The sequence below is a fragment of the Pipistrellus hanaki genome (genome assembly GCF_964339955.1).
Source record: "Pipistrellus hanaki genome assembly, chromosome: 9".
Taxonomy (NCBI): Eukaryota; Metazoa; Chordata; class Mammalia; order Chiroptera; family Vespertilionidae; genus Pipistrellus; species Pipistrellus hanaki.
This window is the reverse complement of record NC_140511.1, coordinates 6,746,813-6,771,423: the sequence shown is the minus strand read 5'-3', so window position 1 is coordinate 6,771,423 and position 24,611 is coordinate 6,746,813. Positions and strand designations below refer to the sequence as shown.

The 24,611-nt window shown below is 45.9% G+C and overlaps 1 protein-coding gene across 5 annotated transcripts in view; it reads left to right on the top strand.

Annotated features, from left to right (window-relative positions):
• Positions 1–22,027, top strand: part of ARHGEF12 (Rho guanine nucleotide exchange factor 12) — a 202,163-nt gene extending 180,136 nt beyond the window's left edge. For all 5 annotated transcript variants that reach the window (XM_084895549.1, XM_084895547.1, XM_084895550.1 and 2 more), the window contains 12 exons: positions 1,618–1,718; positions 4,809–4,886; positions 6,220–6,295; positions 6,720–6,887; positions 8,394–8,481; positions 9,139–9,225; positions 9,359–9,438; positions 9,932–10,165; positions 13,414–13,881; positions 16,650–16,951; positions 17,828–17,897; positions 18,287–22,027. In XM_084895549.1, coding sequence (XP_084751675.1) covers positions 1,618–1,718; positions 4,809–4,886; positions 6,220–6,295; positions 6,720–6,887; positions 8,394–8,481; positions 9,139–9,225; positions 9,359–9,438; positions 9,932–10,165; positions 13,414–13,881; positions 16,650–16,951; positions 17,828–17,897; positions 18,287–18,297 — 1,763 coding nt within the window. In that variant the 3' untranslated portion in view covers positions 18,298–22,027. The remainder of the gene's footprint in view (positions 1–1,617; positions 1,719–4,808; positions 4,887–6,219; positions 6,296–6,719; positions 6,888–8,393; positions 8,482–9,138; positions 9,226–9,358; positions 9,439–9,931; positions 10,166–13,413; positions 13,882–16,649; positions 16,952–17,827; positions 17,898–18,286) is intronic.
• Positions 22,028–24,611: the final 2,584 nt, after the last annotated feature.

The window sequence follows — 24,611 nt, the reverse complement described above, 5'->3', positions numbered from 1 at the left end:
CCATCTCTCCGACATTCCCCGAGGGGTCCAGGGTTGTGAGAGGGCTGTTCTCAGGTGACGCACCCTAGAACTGGGCTCCCTCCTCTCTGGTTCTGGGTGCGTCACCTGAGAACCCCAGCTGCCAAGTCACGAAGCTCAGCAGCTCCTGCATTGAGCGTCTGCCCCCCTGGTGGTCAGTTCACATCATAGCTACCAGTCACACAGTTGCTTAGACTTTTATACATGTAGATAGTATTATTATTAAAAAATAGTAGCAAGTGCACTGGACAGAACCACATGGCTGTGCATGTATATTGCTTACACTCTGAAGGAGACTCACTCTCTGGGATGTGTAACACAGTGGGCTTGATACTTGATGTAAAGCATCTCTCCTAGAGCTTGGTGCTCTGTACTATGGTTTCTTTTTAAAGATGAGTATTTCTGTTTTAAAGTGTTGTCATAAGAAGTTTCACCTGTCCAAACACCACCTGAACTGAGATTCGGACATAGGTTCAGCCTGGTATAAGATTATTCAAGGTTTTATTAAGGCTTTGTAGTTGTTCAAATAAAATGATAATTATATGTATACTAGAGGCCCGGTGCATGAGAATTTGTGCATTGGAACGGGGAGGGTCCCTCAGCCTGGCCTGCCCCCTCTCAGAGTCCTGGAGCCCTCAGGGGTGGGCAATACCCCATCACACTTCTGCTGCTGCCATTGCTGGCAGTGCAAGCCTCTGCCGGACCTGGTTACCTGAGCCTCAGGTGGCCCTGGGCAGCTGGGCACTGCTATCCAAGGCTTGCCTGTGCCTCAGGCTGGCACCAAGAAGCCAACATCTGAGGCTTTCCTGTGCCTCAGGCTGGCCCTAGGGGGCTGAGAAGACTGAGTGCTGCCATCTTGTGACGGTGGGTGCTGCCATCTTTGAGGGCATGACAGTCACTTAGCATATTTCCTCCTTATTGACTATGGGCACGCCATCTTTTGTGAGGGTGTGACAGTAAGTTAGCATATTCCCTCTTTATTACACAGGATAATACACTAGAGAACCAGTGCATGAAATTCGTGCATGGGTGTGGTCCATAAGCCTGTTCAGTGACCAGGGCCTATCAGGTACCCCGCCTCCCCCTCTTCCTCCTTCTCTCACCACCCATGTCCACTGACACCCACCCCCAGTTCCCCATCCCAGCCTGGGGTCTGGCCCTGATCAGGTGATTGGGACCTGCCAGCTGAGGGGAGGGCCCCAGGAGGTTTGCCAGCAGGTCCCGATCAGGCTATCAGGTCCTGCTGGCTGAGGGAGCAGGAGGGAAGGGCCAACCACAGCAGGCAGGCAGCAGAGTTATTAGGGCCTGCCTGACAGGGGGAGGGACCTGGAAGGTTGGCCGCTGGCCCTCGGGCCCCCTGAGAAAGGGGCCACATCCGGCGCCACCCACTCCTGTTTTCCCGTCCCAGCCCAGGGTTCAGCCCTGATTGGGTGATTGAGGCCTGGGGCTGAGGCCAGCTCCTGCATTGAACATCTGCCCCCTGGTGGTCAGTGTGCATCATAGCAACTGGTCATTCTGCTGTAATGGTTGCTTAGGCATATATATAGATACTTTTTTCTGATTTCCTCCATTTACATTTGGATTTTTGCCCTTGTTTAGAGTGGCCAACAGAAAGGGAGAAGGTGAAGAAAGCAGCCGATCACTGTCGTCAGATCTTAAATTATGTAAATCAGGCCGTCAAGGAGGCAGAAAACAAGCAGGTAAGAAGGGAAAAGCAAAAAGACACAGGATGCATAGTGAGAATATTAAGTTAGCATCACCTGGAATCTGTGAAATAATCATTGGAAGCATCATTGCACCACTGCAGGGTGGACATTCGTTAAGTGTGCACATCATAGGTGGGCCTGTGTCCCTTTGGGACAGAGTGCCAGCGTTTTAGTTGACTGAGCATCTCCAGCTGCGTGTTTGCTCTTTCAGTCATTGGTTCAGTGACTGGAGCGTCTGTGGTGCGGTGTGCTGAGTGGAGGGCACGTGCTGGCCCACACTGAGCTTCTCTTCCAGCAGGAGAGAGTGTCAGTGAGCAGTTTTATGTCAGTGTTGACAGCTTCTATGAAGGAGGATTTCAGGATGCGAGGAGTGTAGGTCGCCGGATGGATTCCCAGTCAGGCACATACCCGGGGCTGCAGGCTGGGTCTGTGTTTTTCTCTCATGAATGTTTCTCTCTCTCCCTCTCCCTTCTCTTTCTCTCCAAAACAAAAACAAAACTTTTTTTTTTTTTTTTTTTTAAAGCATGATCTGTTTGAGGAACTGAAAGATGAGATTAGCATGTTTGTCATGCTGAAACGCAAAGTCATAGTGTTATGAAATGAAGTGCAGTAGGGTAGGGCCACATCATACAGGGCCCTGTACCAAGCATATCAAACGCGCGGCCCACTGGCTGCGAGTTTGACATGCTTGCTATAGACCATATTTTTAAAAAGTTTTCTCAGAGCAATAGGGCTTCGTTATAGACATTCAAGATGAAGAGGGGTGTGCTCGGGTGTTCACTTTATAAGTATCAGACATCTACTCTGGAGAGAGGACTGAAGAGGGACGAGAACGGATGCAAGAGCTCACTGGTCTCAGTAGCCAGGACAACGCTGGTGCTCCAAGTGGTGCTAGGATTGGAGAAGTATTCAGACGATGGAATTGACGGGGTGCGTTGCTTGATTTAGAGAAGGATTTGAAGAGAGAGAACATCAGGAATAAACCAAGGTCTCTGATTTGCATATTTGGGTGCACAGGATGAGTGGAGAAGCCCCAGATTTGTGAGGAAGATTGAGTTCATTTGTGACCTCAGGGAAAATGCACAGTATAAACAGTTGGCTTCATGGGTCCAGTTCTTAGCGCACTGGACTGAAAATAAAACACAAGCACACAGAGGCCTCCTGAGTCCATGGATCTGGATGTAATTTTTAAGAACCAAGTATGATGATGACTCTATTGGTGAGGCGATATAAAAATGGGAACTTGCCAGTGTATGCTTAGAGTATAAAATGATTAAATTCCAGAGGGCAATCTTTATGTAAGTTAAAAATATACATATTCATACATCCTTTGACCCAGCCATTCTTTTCCTAATTATTTACCTAAGAGAAATTAAGTTATGCCCAGAGACTTATAACAACATAACCCAAATGTGGTGTAATCATAAAAGAGAATAATACTAGCAATAAAAAGGAAACTTGGATGAATCTCACAAACATTTCAGAGAAAGAATCCAGACACAAAAGGGTATACACAGACAGTTACTTGTTTAGGGTATCACACACGCCAAGAGGTTGCAGGTTCAATTGCTGATCTAGATTGTGGGTTCATTCCCTGGTTGGGGCGAGTATGGGAGGCAACTGATGGATCTTTCTCACAATGAGAGTGCTCGCGCGCGCTCGCTCTCTCGCTCGCTCTCTCTCTCTCTCTCTCTCTCTCCCTCTCTCCTTTTCTTCCTCTCCCTCTCCCTCTCCTCTCCCTCTCTTCCTCCCTCCCACACCCACCCTTCCTCTTTCTATCTAAAACCAATAAAAACATATCCTTGGATAAGGATTAAAAAAGAAGAAGAGTATATACTTATAATTCTGTGTATGTAATCTTCCAGAAAAGGAAGATTAATCAGTGGTGGAAAAAAGTCAGAAAGGTGGTTGTCCCCGGGAATGCGGGGACAGATACTAATTAGGAAAAAGTATGAGAGCGGTGGTATTTTATAACTTGATAGGAGTTTGCTCAGGTACATTTGCATTCATAAAAACTTACAGAAAGCTACATTTAAGATGTGTGCGTGTCACTGCTTGTAGATTTTAGTTTCTAAAAAGAACTGTAAAGAAATATTGAACTCTTGTTTATTCCAGGGATGCTAAAATGAGTAAAGTGTGCTATGTCTGCAGTTTATTTTGAGATGCATACAAAATACAAAGAGGATTAATGGATAGAGGGGTGAGGATGACTAGAAGGATGGATATATGACAAAAGCAAGTATTAATTATAGAATGGAGGTGGAAGGTATCTAGGTAATCACTGTACACATTAAAACTGTTCTGTGTATTTGGGAATTTTTATAATCTTGGGGAAAATACACGTACCCTTTGAGCTAACAGTTCTTCCTTTAGAAATTTATTCTATAGTTGTATCTACACATGTGGACTGAAGTATACATTTAAGGCCATTTTATTGCAGTATTGTTTGTTATAAGAGAAGATGAGAAGTAACCTGCATTTCCATCAATAATGAACTATAGTTCATTCAGAGTTGAATACTATGCAGCCACTAAAAATATGAGACTGCTTTTTCTATATGTGCTAATGTGGAACAGTCTCCAAGATACATTGATGAGTGGTATGCATATATAGAAAAGTGTGTATATAAATATGTTATGCTACCATGTCCTTTTTGTTGAAGGATATATATACACGACATGTACAGAGACAGGCATACACATATATTCTATTTGCTTAGAATTTTTCTCATAGGCTCCCCAGGAAATGGGTATTTCTTTAGAGAACATTGGGTGGAGAGCAAAGAGAACAGGCGGGGGAGACCTACTTTTCACTAGGTGCCTTGTAGCACATTCTGAATTGTGTACCATGTACATGATTTACATGTTCAGCAAATAAATACAAGCTTGTAAGTCCAAAAAGATTGAAGAGCAGCCAGAGGTAAGATGAGAACTAGGAGAGCGCTCACAGGGAGAACTCGGAGGAAGATCTAGCGTCCGTTCTGTCTAGTGTCGCACAGAGCTCAGTTCAGTGCTGTTCAACTTAGGAGCAGTGAGACTTTACCTCCACAACAGTAACCTGTGCTCTGTCCTGTCTGATTCTCAGCGTTTAGAGGATTATCAGCGTCGCCTTGACACTTCCAACCTGAAGCTGTCCGAATACCCAGACGTTGAGGAGCTCAGGGTGAGAAATGGTCCAACAATGACTTTAACCATAAAATGCCTGATGACCCCGCAGGAAATGAAGGCTCCAAGGGAGCATCGTGGCTCAGCTCTTGCTTTTAAATGTCACATCCCTATGGGGCTCCTTCGTTTAGTCTTTCACTAAAGGAATGTTTTCTGTGAGATTAACTTTTTTTCATAGAAATTTGCAAGAGATGAAAAGACATTACTTCTTAAGTTAATGTTATTTATGCAATGATAGTGAAATATTAATTATCACTTCTGGTACATGAGGCTTTTTTATTAGTCACTATTTAGGTTTAAATCTTTCTTACACTGTTTCACTGTTGATTGTTTTGTCAGATTAATTTGGTGGCTATTAAAACTTCTGTCATATGAAACAGCTTATCAACAAGCATGCTTGATGTGCTAAGCCCAGCCAGAGAACAGGGTTTTCCTAGAGCTGCTGATGCTAATGATGACTCTCGACCATGCCATTACTCCCTAGAGCAGGGGTCTGCAACCTTTAAGACATAAAGAGCCACTTGGACCCGTTTCCGAAGGAAAAAAAAACCTGGGAGCTGCAAAACCATTGCGACATTTAAAACAAATATAACACTGCATATATTGTTTCTTACCTTAATGCTATATACCGGATCGTGCAGTTAGCTGTCAATCTGAAGAAAAAAAGGACTTTTTCACTTAACAATGTAAAATATATTTTTGCAAATTAATAGCTAATTAAAATATTTAATTTACCTGGTTAATGGGATTTTTGCTCCTGAACCTCAGTGCACAGTGTCAGCACATCAGGGCTGTAAGACGTTACCTTCATTTTCACACAGGCTTGCAAGTTGTCGGAGCCGCGGTAAAGCTTCAAAGAGCCGCATGCGGCTCTGCAGCCATAGGTTGCCAACACCTGCCCTAGAGCCAGCGCTGCTTGAGCTCTCCCTACGTGCTGCCTTAGACTCCCTTTGCCACCAGAGCCGGGGACACAGAGGCCTCTTACAAACCAGCTTAGCAATATCTGCATCTGGTTTTTGGTGGAAGATGCAGGGATGGTGAGGATCTGACAGCTGGATGCTCACAGCTTCACTTTCCTAAGCAAGGTCATCTGTTCACACAGAGGTTTAGAAGGCAGTGCTTCTGAGTGTTTTTTAAGTTGCCTTTCCTTTGTAGAAAATTTTATGCAGCTTACTTTAACTTACTCTTTATTTCATTTTCAATAGTTGACATATCAATAATGGTGAATGTAAGTGGTATTTTTATATTAAGAATTTCTTGAAAAGAAACTAAAATATTATCTCACTAAGTACTTAGAAATAATTTCTGTATAATTCTCTTTATTTTGACAGAATTTGGATTTAACAAAAAGGAAGATGATTCATGAAGGACCATTGGTTTGGAAGGTGAATAGAGATAAAACTATTGGTAGGTCTAATGTCTGTCAGTTTTGGGGAGAGTGAAGAAGGAAAATAATAGGGACGTTCATAGAAGAAGAGAGAACCATTCACAGTTTTCAGTTACAGCAGTTAGTATTGCTGCTCTGTGTTATTCATGCCTTACAGGAGATGTGCTTCTGTGGTTTTGTTATCTGTGAAGTTGCTACTTGTTTGTGTGGGGGTGAGGCAGGACACTGTCATGCCTCAGTCCTGTCTCCCATCGTCCTGGCATCTGCGTTGAGTCTAGGCTTTTGGATCACAAGGCTACAGCTGTCTTTTTTTTCTTTTTCTTTTTTTGTCAGGCTGATACTTCAGGGAAATGGAGTCCATTTTTTATAGAAAATTTCTCTGTAGAATTTTATGAAATTTAAAATTTCTGTACTGATCACCTTTTCCTGTGTTTTTCTCTCTAGATCTGTATACATTGCTGCTGGAAGACATCCTTGTATTGTTACAAAAGCAGGATGATAGGCTGGTGTTAAGATGTCACAGTAAGATTCTGGCATCCACAGCTGATAGCAAGCACACATTTAGCCCTGTCATTAAGTTGAATACAGTGTTGGTTCGACAAGTGGCAACAGGTGAGCATGTCTGCTGAGTGTTGCTAACCTTCAGGTTCATAGTAAAGTTGCATAAGATATTTAGTATTATTTAAATAGAACAACTGGCATAAAGTTTTGTTCTTTTCATATTCTTATGCAAATTAAATGAAAATTACTTACTTGGAAAGTGGATTGAGAGTTTATACTCCCAAATTAGGACACCAAGACTCTGAGCAATTTTCTGCATTTGAAAATTTTCTGCATATTTGGTTTTTATTCCATGTTCAAATCATTGGTAGACAAAAGGCTTTCATTTGAGTGGTATGTTTTTGATTTGGTGGGGAAAAGGGACAAAACCTCAAGAGTTGGGTATAGTTTAGGTTTTTAAATCGGTTTAAGTTAGTAAAATATCCTACTATATAAAAACCCTGGGTCGTAACATCCAGAAATGACTGAGGCTCGACCAACCGGAAGTCAGTCCTGCAGGGTGCCCCAGCACTGACTGCTGAGTGGGCTTCGAATTAGAGCCAGAGAGAGGCCTGAAGAGAGAAGCAGGAAATGATCCATTGCCTCTGTGGCAGCTTTTGATCAGGACTTGCCTCTCTGTCTCCTAGTCTGGCCAGCAGCCTCACCTCCATTTCTCTCTAGGCCTCCACTGGGGCTGCTGATCAGCCCTGTCTTTCTGATCAGGCCCTGTTGAAAGGCCCAGAGAGGCTGACTGGCATAGAAACTGACCAATCAGAACCAAATCTGGGTGAAGTGTGAGGAACCAATGGCTGCCTACGAGGCGGAGCTTTGACACTGACTGGCATAGAAACTGACCAATCAGAACCAAATCCAGTAGACTAGGGCAGTTGTGGGTGAGATCAGGCTTGCAGGGGACGGAAGTTGGGGGCAACCTGGCTAACAGGGGAGGGCAGTTGGGGACAACCAGGCCAGCAAGAGAGGGTAGTTGGGGGCGAGATCAAGCTGGCAGAGGAGGGCAGTTGGGGGCAATCAGGCAGGCAGGTAGAGGTAGTTAGGGGCAATCAGGCAGGCAGGTGAGCAGTTAGGAGCCAGCGGTCCCAGGTTGAGAGAGGGTGACTGCCAGTTTGGGATTGGGCCTAAACCAGCAGTCAGACATCCCCCAAGGGGTCTCCAATTGGAGAGGGTGCAGGCTGGGCTGAGGGAACCACCCCCTCCATGCATGAATTTCGTGCAGCAGACCACTAGTATATTAATGATACTGACAATGAGATCCCTTTTAAAACTCGTTAGTTCCATGATGGCAGGGTAAATTTAGGCACTTAGACTTTTTGTTTATATTGAGTTACTGTGGAATCAGTGCTAGTTTTTATAATCTTTGGTTTGTAGCAGTATAAAAAACACACTAGACTACACAGCCTGTTGTACAAAGTTTAAGTGTGTAACTTGGTGAATTTTTACAAAGTAAACACATGTTACAAAGTGAACACATGTAACCTTTAGCTGGACTAAGATGCAAAATAATACCAGGGCCCTAAGAATGGCCTCTGTGAGTCATTTTTTTCTTTTCTTTTTTTCTAGATAACAAAGCCTTTTTCGTCATTTCCATGTCAGACAATGGAGCCCAAATCTATGAGCTGGTGGCACAGACAGTTTCGGAAAAGACTGTGTACGTATTAAACATCGCTGTTTCTGTAACTTTTTAAATTAAATCTATTGGGGTGACATTAGCTAATGAAATTATATAGGTTTCAAGTGTATAATTCTGTGATACATTGTCTATATGTCGCATTGTGTGTTTACTACGCAAAGTCAATCTCCATCACCATGTACTTGGCCCCCTTTACCCTTTGCGCCCCATGGTGCTCTGGTGTTTTCAAAGTCCTGATTATAATCTTTCATAAACAGAACATTGTTTCTGCAGGACAACTTTGAAAATCAAAAATCAAGCAATTCGTCTATATTCTTTTAGCTGTTCTTCTAAGAAGGTGTTACTTTTTATATTGATGTCCCTTATTTTGATTCTGTCCTACTGAAAGTATATTTTCTAAAGAAAAAAATGCAGAGGAGTCATAGGAAGCGTTTTAATGGGCAATGTGTTCATTATATTGTTAAGGTTTTTCCTTAAAGTGCACAGTTATAATCTCTGCTTAATAGCAGTAGTCAACATAAATGTCATCTCTGTCAAAAGTAGAGTTTCTGGTTGGTTTTGGTTTCTGGTTATGTTTGTTTTATTTTGTTTTTATTTTTGTGTTCTCTGTGTATTTAAAGGCCCTCTTTTTTTCCTCCCCCTTTTTTATGTGGGATTCTTGTGAAAACCCCACAGCTGGCAGGACCTAATCTGTCGGATGGCCGCATCGGTAAAGGAGCCGTCCACAAAGCCAATCGCCCTGCCGCAGTCACCACCTGGCGAGTGAGTGTGCCTGGGCCTGACTAAGGATGTCTTTGTTTTCTTTTGGTTGGAAGAGGAGTAGGTAATGTTTGCGTTTTGTTGTGTGATATGTAGGCGCCTGTGACGTCTAAAGATTGTCTTCTTTCTTCTGCAGAGGAGACAGTGAGGATGGCAAGCCTCCCAAGTTAAAAGCGGAGCATCAAGGCGTGTCCTCTGCTGATCTGCAGAGTCCAGGTAAACCCACCTGCTAGTTTCCTTGGAAGAATGTAGTCCACGTGTTGCTTATTAAAATGCACAGAAATCGTCCGGCGGTGTGGCTCAGTGGATGAGCATCGACCTATGAACCAGGAGGTCATGGTTTGATTCCAGTGAGGGCACATGCCTGGGTTGCAGGCTCGATCCTCAGTGGGAGGCTTGCAGGAGGCAGCTGATCCATGATTCTCTCTCGTCATTGATGTTTCTCTCTCCCTCTCCCTTCCTCTCTGAAATCAATAAAAATATAAACTTTAACACTTTTTGTTTTAGGCGTCAGTTTGGGTGTCAGTTTTTCATTTTAACAAACTTTGCTTGTGAGCCTTCTGTGGGCCATTGTAACACTGCTCTGACTGTGTATTTTATTTAATAGACAATCTCAGTAGTTCATATGATAATTTTTTCCAAGTGTTTCCTAAATGCTACCTGTTAAATATTGAAAAATATGTTTTCCTTTTCCTGTTTCATTTAACAGACAGAGATTTGGGATTAGAATCTCCCTTAATATCATCAAAACCTCAGTCTCATACACTGGGCACTTCTGGGAAAGCAGAGGCTGACGAACTCTCTGTGGCCGAGAGGCGGTTTGCACAGGAACAGCATGCAGAGGGAGCTGTCAAGGAAGCAGGAGTAAATAATCACATCACAATCCCAGACTTACACTTGCCTGTCTCGGAAGAGCGGTGGGCGTTGGACGCACTGAGGAACTGTAAGCTTTATTCCTAAGTTAACACAGATTCTTAGTAAGTACCAGAGCTGTATAATGTACTACACAGTCATTTAGGGAGAATCCAAAGAAGTATAAACAGACTTTTTCTTGGAAGAATTTTACAGTCTAGTTGGGAAGATAATTGAAACATTGCCCATCATTTTAAGTACTAAACATACAGGGATGTCCAAAGTGACCTGGTCAGGGGGACAAGGGCAGGGAGGCAACAGAAAATGAGAGGTGGATAAAACTCTGATAGGTATCTAGAAGAGTATAAGTTATTCATCAAGAATATGATGGCACTGAAAGCACAATGAGGGGAAACTTGAGGGTGAACGGGGGCCTGAGGGAGAGCCTGCGTGCACTGGAGCTGTGGGAGGCGAGGCGGGCTGCAAGGGGGCAGAGGGGAGTGCAGCCTACCTGCTGGAGCCTTGGACATTAGACTGAGCCTCCTGAACTTGGCAGATGGCACAACACAGTGCTCAGAGGGCTTTTCCAAACTACCAATTACTCTGATTCCCGGTGGCAATTGTCCCATCCTCACACACAGGCACACTGTGCACTTACCCAGGAGCGTGGGCAGGCCTTGCCACTCTTAGCTGCCCCTCTTCTCCAGCCGCTGATAATCACTGTCAGTGGGAGAGTGCTTCCTCTCTCAGGAGCAATGGGGGTTGGGGAAAAGGCTGAGAATAATGGCTCTAACTATAGAGATCCATTTGAAGTTTTTAAGGTTATGACTAATGAAATTTAAGATCTGTGAAAGGATTTTAATGAAAAGAGGCTTAGAGCAGTACACTTACTGTTAGACTATTGTAGTAGTGTGGACTTGAGCGTAAAGGGTTAGAACTAGAATGGTGTCAGAGGAATAAATATAAAGGGAGGAGTCAACAGATATTTAAAGCAATTGACCTGTTTGGATGTGAGGACAAAGGGAAGGAAATAGAGATAATTTTTAGTGTTTTTGTCAGATAAAAAGTAAAAAAGGACCACCACTCCCACTGTCACACTCTTCCCCCTTTTTTAGTTTGACAGAGGTTGTGGGCATAATTGTAAAACATACTGAGTTTAAGACAATGAATAGCAAAGCATTTAGAGGAAGCAGGAGTTGCAGTTTCAGGCTGGGACTTGGGAGGTGCAGGGAGGGAGGTGGCTGTGAGCATCACAGCCACAGGGATTCAGAGCATCTCTTGGGAAGTGAAAGCAAAATGTTAATTTCATATAAAAGTAATTATATGAAATTAACACTTTGACTTTATGTTACTAAAAAGATGCTAATGGCACTACAAGGTCAGGCCTCAGCCTCTGGGAAGGAACAGAAGGTAGAAACTAAGCCAGAGCTGCAAGTGGGGCATTGGTCTAGCTTATTCACACCTGATTAATTTATATTCTCCTGAATGAACACTGATAATGACTTCTTTAAAAAAATGTTTTTTCAATTATATTTTACATTCAATATTATATTAATTTCAGGTATACACCTAGTGGTTAGGCATTTATAAGTACTATAAAGATTTCTGATGGTTTGACCAACCTTGTCCCAGTAACTGTCATTGTATGAGGGGCCTTATAGCATACATTTGCCTATTCTAGTATATTGCTTTTTTTTTTTTTCTTTCTTTTTTTAACAACCTAAGAAAGCTATGCCATGAATAAGGTCATTTTAAAAAAAAAACTAATTACTATTCCCTTTTGAAATTATACACACTGATAAATCATTAGAATTAAATATCTTTATAGGGAAGTTTATTTTCTTCTTTACCACTTAAGGAAAGCCTTTAGGTTATTATCCTATATAATAAAAGGGTAATACCCAAATTGTCTCCTCAACCGGGAGTTCAACCAGAGTTTGACCAGGGGGCGGGGAAGACCTGCCAACTTCCTGTGGCTCTTCCCCCTGGCCAGCCCGGCCCGAACGGCCCTTATCTTGGTGGGCGGGCTGGACCCCACCCATGCACAAATTTGTTCACTGGGCCTCTAGTCTATCCTAATACTAGGGTAATATGCAAATTGGTTGGGACACCATCACAGTAAGGATTGGGCAGCAATCCTTACTGTGTGTGCAGTAGGCACGAGTGGGCGGGGACTTGCAATGTCAGGACAGGGGCAGGGCCACGGCAGAGAGGCCTCTCCGCACGCCTGCACCTGGGCTCCACAGGTGACATGCCTCTCTGCTGTGGACTTGAGGACAGGTCCGCAGGCACGCGGAGGTCCGAAGGCCTCCATGCACCTGTTCTGGGGGTCTGCAGGCCTCCGCTGCGGCCCAGCCCAGAAATCGGCAGGCCTCCCCCAGCTCCAGCCTATCTCTTTGAGAAAATTCATCGAGGAGCCCTGGATGGGTGGGCGGGCCCTACCGCTTTGGGGCGATTTATCACTGTGTCAGGGCACAGATCAGGCTGAGAGATGCCCCTATCCCAGAGTACACCAATTTCATGCACCGAGCCACTGGTCCTGTATGATAAAAGCCTAATATGCTAAGTGTCCGACTGGTTGACCCTTCGACCAGTCACTATGATGCCGAGCACTGACCACCAGGGGGCAAATGGTGCTACTGGTAGGTTAGCTTGCTGCTAAGGTCTGACCAATCAGGACTGGGTGAGATGGGGCAGACATGCCCTGGAGTCCCCCCACAGTCCCTCCCCATCCAGCCAACCTCCCACAGTCCCTCCCTCGTGTACTGTTGGGGTCCTTTAGCCTGGCTTGCACCCTCTCGCAATGCGGGACCCCTCGGGGAATGTCAGAGCTGGTTTCCGCCCAGTGCCCGCAAGCCAGGCCAAGGGACCCCACCAATGGACAAATCCATGCACCAGGCCTCTAGTAAATGATCAAATAAATGTTCTTTGTGTTTAATAAAATTAGAAAAAATAATGCCTATGTGTATAGTGTCTGCTTCTGGAAAAACAGAACTTTTGGAGTTTTTGTTGTCTAGCTTACCAAAGTTTCTCAGCATCTTTGGGTCTTATTCCAGTTACTAGTATATGAAAGAAAAAATAGAAGAGGACATAGTATTAGTTACTTAGCAGTTCTAAGTAGGAGCACCTCCCATTACAAATTTCTAGATTTTCCTAGTCTATTTTAATATTATATTGCTTTATTTCAAAAAATAAAAATAATTATATGAAGTTAACATTTGACTCTATGCTACTAAAAAGGTGCTTACTTTTAGACAGTGCTAATGGCACTACTTAGTTTTGGTTTCAGTCTGAGATTTCAGTGTGAATATGCCTTTCCCTTGCCCCTCAATCTTGCAGTGGGCTTGTTGAAGCAGTTGCTGGCACAGAAGCTGAGTCCGGCTGAGAAGAGCACTCAGGAAGATTGGCCACATTTTTCAAGATACAGGACAGCCTTCCCATGGGTGCAGGCAGACAGTGGAACCCAGAACTTTGAAGTGATGAAGGCCTGTCGCGGTGAAAGACAGATGCCCTTGAGAGCTGGAGCAGATAGCCTTTCAGCATGCAGCAGTCCACCGGCCTCAGCGGACTCTCCTGCTCCTCGGGATCCTGCGGTCCTGGCATTCCAGCAGGGCCAGGCAGGTAGCAGTGCAGTGACGGGCCACACGCCTGTGCCCCTGGAGGCTCCTCCTGCAGAGCCAGAAGGTGGTCTTGATGAGAGTGGGGAGCACTTTTTTGATGCCCATGAAGTACACAGTGATGATAATCCATCCGAAGGTGAGGGAGCAGTTAAACAGGAAGAGAAGGACATTAACGTACACATCTCAGGCAAGTTCTCACATTGACACTTTGATGTTGATTGCTGTTACTGTCCTGTGTGGTGAAACGGATGGTGTTTGGGTTTGCAAGCATTGTGTATGTGTGTGTGTGTGTGTGTGTGTGTGTGTGTGTGTGTGTTACTTATTCTTTATCACACTAAATAATTCTTGAATCTACTCTAGTGCTTGGAGATAGAGCATTGAATTAATAAAAATCAACTCTTCTCCTGAAGCTTAGGTGCTAGTTGGGGTGCTAGTTCAGTCAATTCTATTATATAATCTATCCTATATAATAGAATTGCCTGAATGGCAGAACGACCGGTCACTATGATGTGCACTGACCACCAGGGGGCAGACACTTAATGCAGGAGCTGCCCCTGGTGGTCAGTGCACTCCCATAGCGGGAGTGGCGCTCAGCCAGAAGTTGGGCTGATGGCTGGCAAGTGCAGCAGCAGTGGCGGGAGCCTCTTCCACCTCCGTGGTTAAGGAGGTCTGACTGCTGACATCCTTCAAGGACTCCTGGACTGCGAAAGGGCACAGGCCAAACTGAAGGACCCGCCCACCCCCAAGTGCATGAATGTCATGCACCAGGCCTCTAGTATGTATATAAAAGGCTCCCTTACTGGTTTGGCTCAGTGGATAGAGCATCGGCCTGTGGACTGGAGGGTCTTGGGTTTAATTCTGGCCAGGGGCACAGGCCCGGGTTGCGGGCTCAGTCTCCAGTGGGGGACATGTAGGAGGCATCCAATCAATGATTCTCTCTCATCATTGATGTTTCTCTCTCTACCCCTCTCTTACACTCTGAAATCAATAAAAATATATTTTAAAAAATAAAATAATAAAAGGCTAAGTGACCAACTGACCATCTGTCTGACCTTCTGACCAACCGACTGGCCAGTATACATGACGCACACTGGCAATTCAAAATAAATGTTGACTCACGCACGCGTGATACATGTAAAGCTCTCTGAATGGGTATTATTGAAATCCCCTGTGAAATGATTTGTAACAGATCTATTATTGAAGCTACCTTTGGAAATAGCATATCTATAGCTAATATTTAAACTATATCTCAACATGCGATTCTTTGACCTAAAAATGAGCATGTTCATAAACTAAAATGAAGAAATTTTGGAAATACTTGATGGAGATTTCCACACCTGTTTGAGTGATGATTCCACTTATTCAATGGATGATGCTGAAAGGAAAATTTTTCTATCAAATTCTTCCTTGTCATAAATTAAAATTGAAAGTGGGTGCAATCATTCATGCTCCTGAGAGATCTTAATAAGTGAATGGGGTCTTTGTAATGGCACTAGATCTATTATCACAAGATTTTGACCTAACATTATCGAAGCTGAAGTACTTACTAACAGGATCTGCAGGGGGAGAGGTTGTTCTGATTCCAAGAACTGATTTGTCCCCATCTGACACTGGCCTCCCATTTAAATTAATTCGAAGACAGTTTCCCGTGATGCCAGCATTTGCGATGACTGTTAATAAATTACAAGGACAAACTCTAGACAGAGTAGGAATATTTCTACCAGAAAGCTGGTAGACATGATGATTTTATGTTGCTTTCTCCCGAATTCAAAGAGTGTGTAACATTAAAATTGTAAATACTTCATCACAAAGGAAAGTAGTCAAGCTCTCTGAAAGTGTTTTCACTCTTAATGTGGTATACAGGGAGATATTAGAATAAATTTAATCCATTTATTAGCCATTGTTATAATGAAAGTTATTTATATATCATGTTTTTGTTGTTTTTATATCATGTCTTTGTTGTATTATCATGTTATTAATTAATCAACTTATATATTACTAGAGGCCCATTGCAGGAAGATTCCTGCAAGAATAGGGCTTCCTGCAGCCAGAGTGAAGCAGAGAAAGGAGTGGGCTTCACTGCCGTCTCCGCTGCCTCCCTCCCTCCCTTCTCTGCTGCTTTTCTCCCTTCTGCAGCACTTGACTTCCTTCTGTGCTAACCGCCATCTTCGTTGGGTTAATTTGCATACTTGCTCCTGGCTGGTGGGTGTAGCGGAGGGATGGTCAATTTGCTGTTTTTCTTTTATTAATGTACATTTTCATATATATTTTACTAATTTTCTTTCATTTCTGACGCTTCTATTTTAGAGAATAGGTGAATAGTGATCTTAAAACATTTCTTCTAATTAATTTCCGTTCAGTGTGCACGAATCAATGTACTGGGCCACTAGTGATAAATAAGTAAGCAAATAAATAGAGTGAGAAGAAGTCTTCACAGGAAAGTGAGTCAGACTAAGGGTCACAGAGTAAGGGGAAGGCAAGTGACCAGGGGAGAGGCCTCTGCTGAGGCTGCGTCAGAGCCAAGACCCTGGAAGCAGCTCAGGTGCCTGGGGCAGAGTCCCAGCTAGAGGAGGCACAGCTATGCAGCGAGCTCCAGCTCGGGGTTGAGGAGTAAGTAGGGGGCAGGGAGAAAAATGGTGGGAGATGGGGGGGGGGGGGGAGCATGTAGCGAGGGAAGTGGTGGCAAGATTGTAGAGGAACATTGTAGTTTTCAGCTTTTAACTTTTCAAATTCTAACTCCTATGAATTATTCAGAAAGTACCATGAAAGTTTGCTAAGTGTCCCTGGAACCAAAGGAAGAACATTAAGTTGTGCTTTAAATATGGGGATTTGGGAATTAATGGCTTTCCCGAATTGACAGTCTTTAATCGCTTTTAAAGCTGTCACCATTTCAACCGCCCTGTTTCCTGACATGTGGATGGCCCTCCAGTCTCACAGCCCTGTCTCTGTCTGTAGGAAACTATTTGATCCTCGCTGGCTATGAAGCCGTGCAGGAGAGCTCCACCGATGAGGAGGGTGCTATCTGGCTCCCCCCGCATTCCGGAACAGTCCTCCCCACCACGGATCCTGCCCAGCAACAGCGGCCCTCTTCCCAGAAGGCTCTTCCTGATGGGGCGGTGTCACCATTTACCCCGCAGCGCTGGGGAGCTCTGGAGGGGGCCTGCTTGGAGATCCAGAGCCCCTTCACGTGTGCAGACTCCCCGAGCCAGGTCCTGGAGTGCATCCGCAAGATAGAGGCTGCCCTGGAGCACTTAAAGGTACCTGGGCCCGGCCCCTCAGGACTCGGTGGGGGGCAGCACGTGGACCAGCAGGGAATGCAGTGATTGAAGCACTGGTGTCAGCAAACTTGTTGCGTTCGAAATGTGTGTTTTCTTTGACCATTGTCCATGAAAAGGCCTGGGAAGAGGCAGAGATCAGCATTGTTTATCTGGTTACAAAGCACAGCGACAGAAAGCGCTGGAGCCCTGGGAGCTGTGTTTGCACGGGCTTCTAGGCGTGAGGCCCGGATGTGTGTGAGGGGACTGGCTGACTGCCATGCGAGGCGGGAACAGAGAGCTGGATAAAGGGTTTGTGTCCTTGGAGTGGAGGCCGGGACGTGTTCGCCTGGTGCTGTGGGGATGAGTTGGCCCTGTGGCTCTTGTGAGTCAGCGCAGCATGGGGGCTTGGTGAACTGAGTGACCGTGTCACCTCTGTCCTGGCCCTGGTCAGCCTGACTGCCACGGGCTTCTGAGGAAAGAGCTTTCTTTATTGGCGTTTACGTCTGCAGCCCCGCGGCTGCCCGCTGCTCCCACTGGCCGGGCAGAGGGGCTCTAGGGACGTGTTTGCCTTGTTCACATGCAGCGTCCCGGGCTGCCGACGGGCACCTCTGAGAGGCGTGTGCCGGGTGGCTCTCCCTGAGGGGCCTCCCAGCTGCTCTCCTCTGCTTTCTTCTCATGGGGGAAATGTTACGTCCCTCATTCAAGATGGAAAAGGGCAAAAGGAGTGAAATTTACAAGTTTCCCTCCACTAACAAAATTTTAATTATGTTTATGTTGCAATTTGGAAGCATACCTGTAATTAAAAAACATTTTTCTTATTTTCAAAAATATCTTTTTATGATGTTCAAATGAAAAACCGATGCTTTTATTTTACAGAAGGTGGAGGAAAGTTACACCATTATTTGCCAAAGGCTGGCTGGGTCAGCCCTCACAGACAAACACTCAGGTATGTGAAAGCTGCGTATTCCAGACTCTGGAATTATCCTGCCTGAACAAATACATGAAATGCATGCATAAATAAATATTTTAAAATGTTTCCAAACATTAAAGATCACCCCTCTCCCCTTTGCACAGCGGGAGGTAGAGGGAGGGCTGCTGACCCAGTGCCCCGGGGCCGCCTGCGGGCGGCTCCTCACCTGGCCCTCCCGGCCTCTCTCGGACTCCGTGGCTGCAGGTGGTGCTGAGCTCAGCACAGCAGTCTATGCCATTGGCTCTGGATGAGGCTGTTCTGATCCAGAAGCAGAGGCGGACCCCGGCCTTGGAGTTCACGGTGTTCTCCAGATGCCCATGTGCCCTTTCTTCTTACTTTGACCCATGATGTCCTTATTCTTCCAGATAACAGCTAGAGCTGCGCGTCCTGGAGGTGGTTGGAGTTTGAGCATCAGCACATCCTGGCCCTAGTGTGAGCAGAGAGAGAGTGGCAGAGGGTCTGCCTGGAAAGCTTCGGGGCTGGCCTGACCCCGGCCCAGAGAAGACCGTCCTTCCCAGTCAGCAGCTGCCCTGCTGTCCGCGAGGGAGCCTCTGCTCCACACTCTGCGCCTCACGACCAGGAATTCATTTTGATTCAGAACAAAAACCAAATGCATAGAGCTCTGGGTGTGTGGGGTATGACATTTTATTTAGACTTAAGAAAAGGAGAAAATCAGATGTATTTATTTGACTTCATTCCACATTTGAAAGCACATTTTAATTTCTCTTTTGCTGTGTTTTAATTAAGTAGTGAGACTTTGTTGACAGCACCCCTTTATATTTAGTTCACCAAAAGCCAGTGGCTCCTGAGGCGGAGAGCTCAGGAGCAGGTGGCAGGAGGCCGGGCGGAGAGGAGAGAGCAGCCTGGGGAGCAGCCAGCCTTCTCCTGTGTCACAGTCTCTGCTGCCCCTGGCTGCTCCCATCTGGCCTCGAGGCAGAGGCGACCTGTGCCCTGTGCTCCCCGGGGGCAGAGCCAGCACTGCCCTCCCGCTGGGATCGCCCGAACCCGAGCCTCGTGTGCTCCATGGCAGCCACTTGGAAATGGGCGTGTTTTCTTCTCCGTTGAGGGTTGGGATTTGGGAGGGAAAGGAAAGCAAATTTCATTTTCTTGACTATAAATTTGTTTTCCTTAATATGTTTCATTTTTATAATTATACATTGGACTTCAGCACGTGTGTACAATTGCTCCTGCAGATTGAGCAGGAAATAAAAGCAAAACAAGTGGAGATGCCTCAGATGGCAGGGGTGGGGTCTGGGGAGGCCGGGTGGCAGCAGCCGAAGGCCTTTGGGAAGGTCTGCAGGGAGTCCCTCCTGAAGTTGACAGGCACTGCTGCCCCTGTGGCCAGTGACACTTCAGTGCCTGAAGGTTTGACTGACGTTTGCACGGATGGTGCCAAAGGGCTGAGTGGAAAGGAGAGCCGAGAGGAGTGGAGGAGGGCGGGGAGCAGAGCTGCCTGGACCTGCTCCCTCTGGCTCTTCTCCCCACTGGTGCCTGCCTGCTGCCTCATGGATGCAGGCCGAGCGCACTGGCCCTGCCAGTGAGCGGGGGACGCTGGCCCGGGATGGCCAGCAGTGTTGACAGCACCCCACAGAGGACAGAGGACCAGAGCAGTGGCTCGAGAGCTCCTTTAGCTCCATGGTCTTCTGTGATTCCTTTGTGCATCAGGTATGTATGTTTTGGAGTAGTTTTGCCAACTAAAAGGAAATTATTTGTCAAATTTTAGAATTCTGTACATATGCAAGGAGTTCACCCGCTGCTCTCGTCCTCCAGCAGTGCCCCCTGGCGGCGGGGGGGTGGGGGGGGTGTCTCCAATGTGTCCTTCTCCCCCTGCAGCCCAGTCACACGCACACTCATCACACACAGGAGGGTTCCAGCTCTGTGACGAGCACCACAGAGCCAGTTCGCCGCTGTCAGCTCCAGTCTCCGTCTTTTCAAAACTGACCTCTGTTTTTAGTAAACTGAACAGCTGTACGAACAGCTGTATTGCTGGACCCTCGTTTATAAGTTATAATTATTTTTGGGTCATAGACCAAGTATAAATTAAATCAGAGTGGAATTTAAATTTTAGAAGCAGAAGCTAATATATAAGTGGAGCTTGAACCTTCTGATCACTTAAGAGAAGCGAGTAGCAACTAGATAGCTACATGGCGCTCCCTCAGCTCAGAGATTCCCTGCGCGGCTGGCCCTCCGACTGCCCGCGGCAGGCATCAGGAGAAAGGTACCGAGAACTGGTCTCACCGCAGACACTCTAGGCCCTGGTCCTCCACTGGCGCTCACGGAGGAAGCTTGCTGGGGTAGCAGCATTCTCATTTCTCCTCTGGCTCAGCCAATACCTGGTCCTTGGCAACTGTTTGCTTTTCTTTCCTGCAGTTTAACCTTTCCTTGGGACAGTAACAGAGCTAACGAGGAAAATGCTTGGACCACAGCTCTAGGGCTTCCAAATAAATGTGTGTCTAGATTTTCAAACAAAGCCCCCAAATGAAGTCTGATTTTGCAAAGATCCCACGTTTTGAGTGTTCTTTCTGTCTTCCCCACTAACCTTCCTCCCCTTCTGCAGCCTGGCCTCCCACACCTCCCACTGTATACTGGCCATTCTCATCACGTCTGCTTTTCTGGACCGTTAGACCTGCCTTTCAGGCTGATGGACTGCATCCTGCCCTCGAGCGGAAACAGTTCAGTTACCATCAGTCACTTTCTCAGTGAGGAGATTGGAAGCAGTTCCACACGGACAAGCCCGGGGGGGAAAGAGGGGGCCGGAGTGCTTTCCAGGAGCAGAGAGCTGGCTCCGGTGGGAGCAGCTGCGGCCTGTGCTCCCTCCTGAGGCTCATGAAGTAGGAGAGGACAGTTAGCCAGACACCCACTGGGCTCTCGGGTGCTCTAAAGTGCTGACCACTGCCCGAGAAGCGACGTATGTGTACCTTGATATCAGCTCCCCTGGGCTGCCTGACTTACCTTGGCTTTTTGAAACTACACTGCATGGGAGTCACATTTCATAAGTTTTTTACTGATTTTTAAAGAGGGAAAGGGTGGGGGGGAGTAGAGAAAGAGAAATATCAGTGAGAAACATTGATTAGCTTCCTCAGGCACTTTCCCAACTAGGGATCGAGCCCGCAACCTGGGCATAGGCCCTGACCTCCTGGTACTTGGGTCGACACTCAACCGCCGGGCTGTTTTATGAAATACACCTCCCGTGCAGTATAATAAACACGGTTTAGACATAGAGGGGAAAGAGTTTTTATTTTGGAGGGGAGAGGGGAACTAATGTGATCGTGGAGGAGAAGAATCTTTTATTTTCAGAAGCTAAAGAAATATGTTCTCTGGTTTTTCTTTCTTTTGTACCCTTTTTTCTTGGCGTTGGTAAGTGTGGCAGGAGCATCTGCACTTGGGTCGGAAACGCCTCTGAAAGCAGTGGAGTGTCACTGAGCTTCTAGGCTCTGCCAGCAGTTCTCCCTGGAGGGCACCAAGGCGCGTTGAGAACCGGGTACGAGGGCCTACAGCAGACCAGGAGCAGGGCCTCCATCCCCTCTGTCTCTAATAGGACAATTTTTGTTGTAAATTGTGGTTTTTTTTATGATTTTTCAACCCCTTTTCAAAATGTTCTGCAAAATTGTTAAAGAAAAGAGTTCCTTTACTTCATTCCTATGCCTTCCCCACTGGTCCTGCCAGTTTGATAATAAGCTGGTTTGGGAAATGAACCTCCTAGAAGGAAGCTCTGCCTGCCCTTCCAGGGCCGCACTTGCGCGGCTGGGCTGCAAAGCCCCCTGGGATGTGCCCACTGGGTGGTGGGTAACACACCTCTTCCTGCCAGAACCCTTCCCTCGTTCACCACACAGTCTTGTGCTCTTTAATAGAAATCACTTTGTAAAAACGGCAACTATCTTCAAAAAGACTATTAATAATGTATTTTTTACTCATATTTTGAAATACCCAAAAGGCTTTATTGTTCTAATTATCCAGATGTACCTTTGTAAAATAGCTCTTTTATGAATTAGCTGATAAGGCTGTATGTTTCTGGAACAAAATACTGGTCAGCTAAAAACTTTGTCTTTTCTGGGATCTGGGAAAACAGAAAATGAGAGTTCAAATATTAAATATGCTTAAAGGAACCAAGTGTGTGACTATTTGCAGTTTTTTTTTTTGTTTTTTTGTTTTTTTTTATGTGTCTCATACAAGTTTCAGAAAAGTTTGTGTGCAAAGGAGGCCTTCATTGATGTTACTGGCAGGGACAACAAACATCTCCCTCCTACTAGAGGTCTTCACTAGTGAGGCTGGCCAGTGACCTTTGATGTGTAAACTTCCACTGGGACACCAGCAGCTGGGCTAGCTCAGCATCTGGGGTGACGGCATGGCTGCTGAGCAGCTCAGTGTTGCTACAGGAGCAGCATGTGGGAGCAGGTCTGCTGTGCTGCTGCTGAAGTGTGAAGCATCATGGCTGGGCTAGTGTCAGGCTGACCTGAGTGAATTCTCTTGGGGCCACTCCACTCTGCTCCCATTGTGTTCTGTTCTGGTCTTGCCTTCTCTTCCTTGCTCAGTCTACACGTCTTTATCAGTCAGTTCAATGTGGGAGAAAGCTTGCAAGTTTCTCCTCTGAATTAAGATTTGTATTAGAAACCCTTGTGTACAAATGGACATGAGGCTCTGGTTTGCCTTTTTTTTTTTCCTTCCCCCCCCCCACCCCCCTATTGTTGTTGTTCAAAATTTGAGCTCAGTTATCCATCAGGAGCCCTTTATACTATGGATCTATATTCTTGGCATCTATCCATATATGTCATCTGTAATGTAAGGGAATCCTGGGGTGAGGGATGAGGAGAGAGCTGGAGGCAGATTGCCTATCCTGGTTGAATCAGCCATTGAGTTGAGGGGGGCCTGAGGAAGAACGTGGTAGACCTGAAGCAACATTTCCATTCTGCCTTGAGACCAGTATGTGAGGGGCAGAGCAGATGTTTGGCTAAGAGGTGAGGAGAGAACTAGAGACAAATTGCTTATTCCCTTTCCATACACCTTTTGAGGGGTCTTGGGTCAATGGGGAAGAAAGACCTGGATGAGATGTCTCCGTCCTGGTGCAGGCAGTGTGGGGGTCCAGGGAGTGCCAGCGAGTGTTTGAGAGCCAGAGCGGGTGCCTGGGGGAGTGCACTGCAGCCAGCTGGAGTCCGTGAGCAGCGCTTCCTCAGGACCAGTTTCCTCGGTGGCATCCTGGTTCCAGTTGGACCCCTTTTCGTGATCACCTCCTCTAGACAGGGTTCAGGAGGGTACCGCTTCCCAGCAGACACATTTCAAAATAGATATGATTTATTGCTTTGTAGGGAGAGGAATAGAGATATAGAAACATCACTGAGAGAGAATCATCAATCAGCTGCCTCCTGCACACTCCCTACTGGGGATCAAGCCCACAACCTGGGCATGTGCCCTGGTTGAGAATCAAAACCATGACCTCCTGGTTCCTAGGTCGACACTCCACCACTGAGTTACACTGGCCAGGCTAAATAGACACGTTAATGGAACAGAATAGGTGTAGTAATCAACCCAAATCCAAAGATAAATTTTGTATGATAAGCATGTCTCCTCAGGTCAATAGAAGAAATGTGCATTCTATAATAAATGGTGTTGGGACATGAGGCAAGCAGCAGGTCACAGATAAAAGTCTATCTGCAGCCCTAGCATGCTGCTCAGTGGCTAGAGCATTGGCCCTGGGACTGAAGAGACTGGTTCCATTCCTGTCAAGGACACAATTCCTGCTTGCTTTGGGCCGAGTGTGGGAGGCAACCAAGGGATGTATTTCTCTGTCTCTCTCTCCTTCCACTCTATCTAAAAAAAGAAGCCATGGAAAAAAATATCCTTGGGTGAGAATTAATTAAAAAGGCTAGCTACAAGGCTTTCTCCTGAGTGGATGGGTGGGGCCATGTTGGAGTGAGGGCTGGGATTCAGGAGTGGCCTTGCTGTGCACCTGAAGCCAAAAGACTCCCCATGATGTGCTGGGAGAGGGAATTGAGGCCAGAGGTGAGACATGAGGTGAGGCGGGGCGGGGGGGGGGGGGTAGGTGAGGTGAGACTCATGAGAAATGAGTTGAGGAGAGATGAGGAGTGGGGCGTGAGGTGAGTGAGTGTGAGGTGAGGAGTGGGGCGTGAGGTTAGGAGTGAGATGAGGTGAGGAGTGGGGCGTGAGGTGAGGCCAGTGGTGTGAGTTGTGAGGCAGGGTGTTATATTGTCAATCAGCAAGCTAAATACAAGATGCCTTAACAGGCCAATTAGGAGTCTTTATTACATGTGGGCTCAGAGCAGAATATCTCTGTCAAATTCTGAGCCAACACATAGAAGTTTCCCCTACTTACACCTTCCAAGCTCTTCGTCTGCAGATTTTACAAAGAGCCCGTGTGAATTATTTTTCAGACAGCTTGTAACCTTGGATACATAATGAGCAAACACTTAGCATGAGAATATTATCAGTATCAGTATATCAGCCCCCTATGCTAGATGGCTAACTTGCAAGGTCAGACAATTAAGTTTATATTTTCTATTATTTAAACTAAAAAAACAAAGTCATTTTACAGGATAAGAGACTGTCTAAAAATGAGTTTACAATGACAGAGTTTACAGAACAAGGTTCTATCTAACAATACCAGAGATTTTCAAACAGCAGTTTTTATATAAGATGGAGGCTACTGTGCTTCATTCTCCACTAGTTTTATTTAAA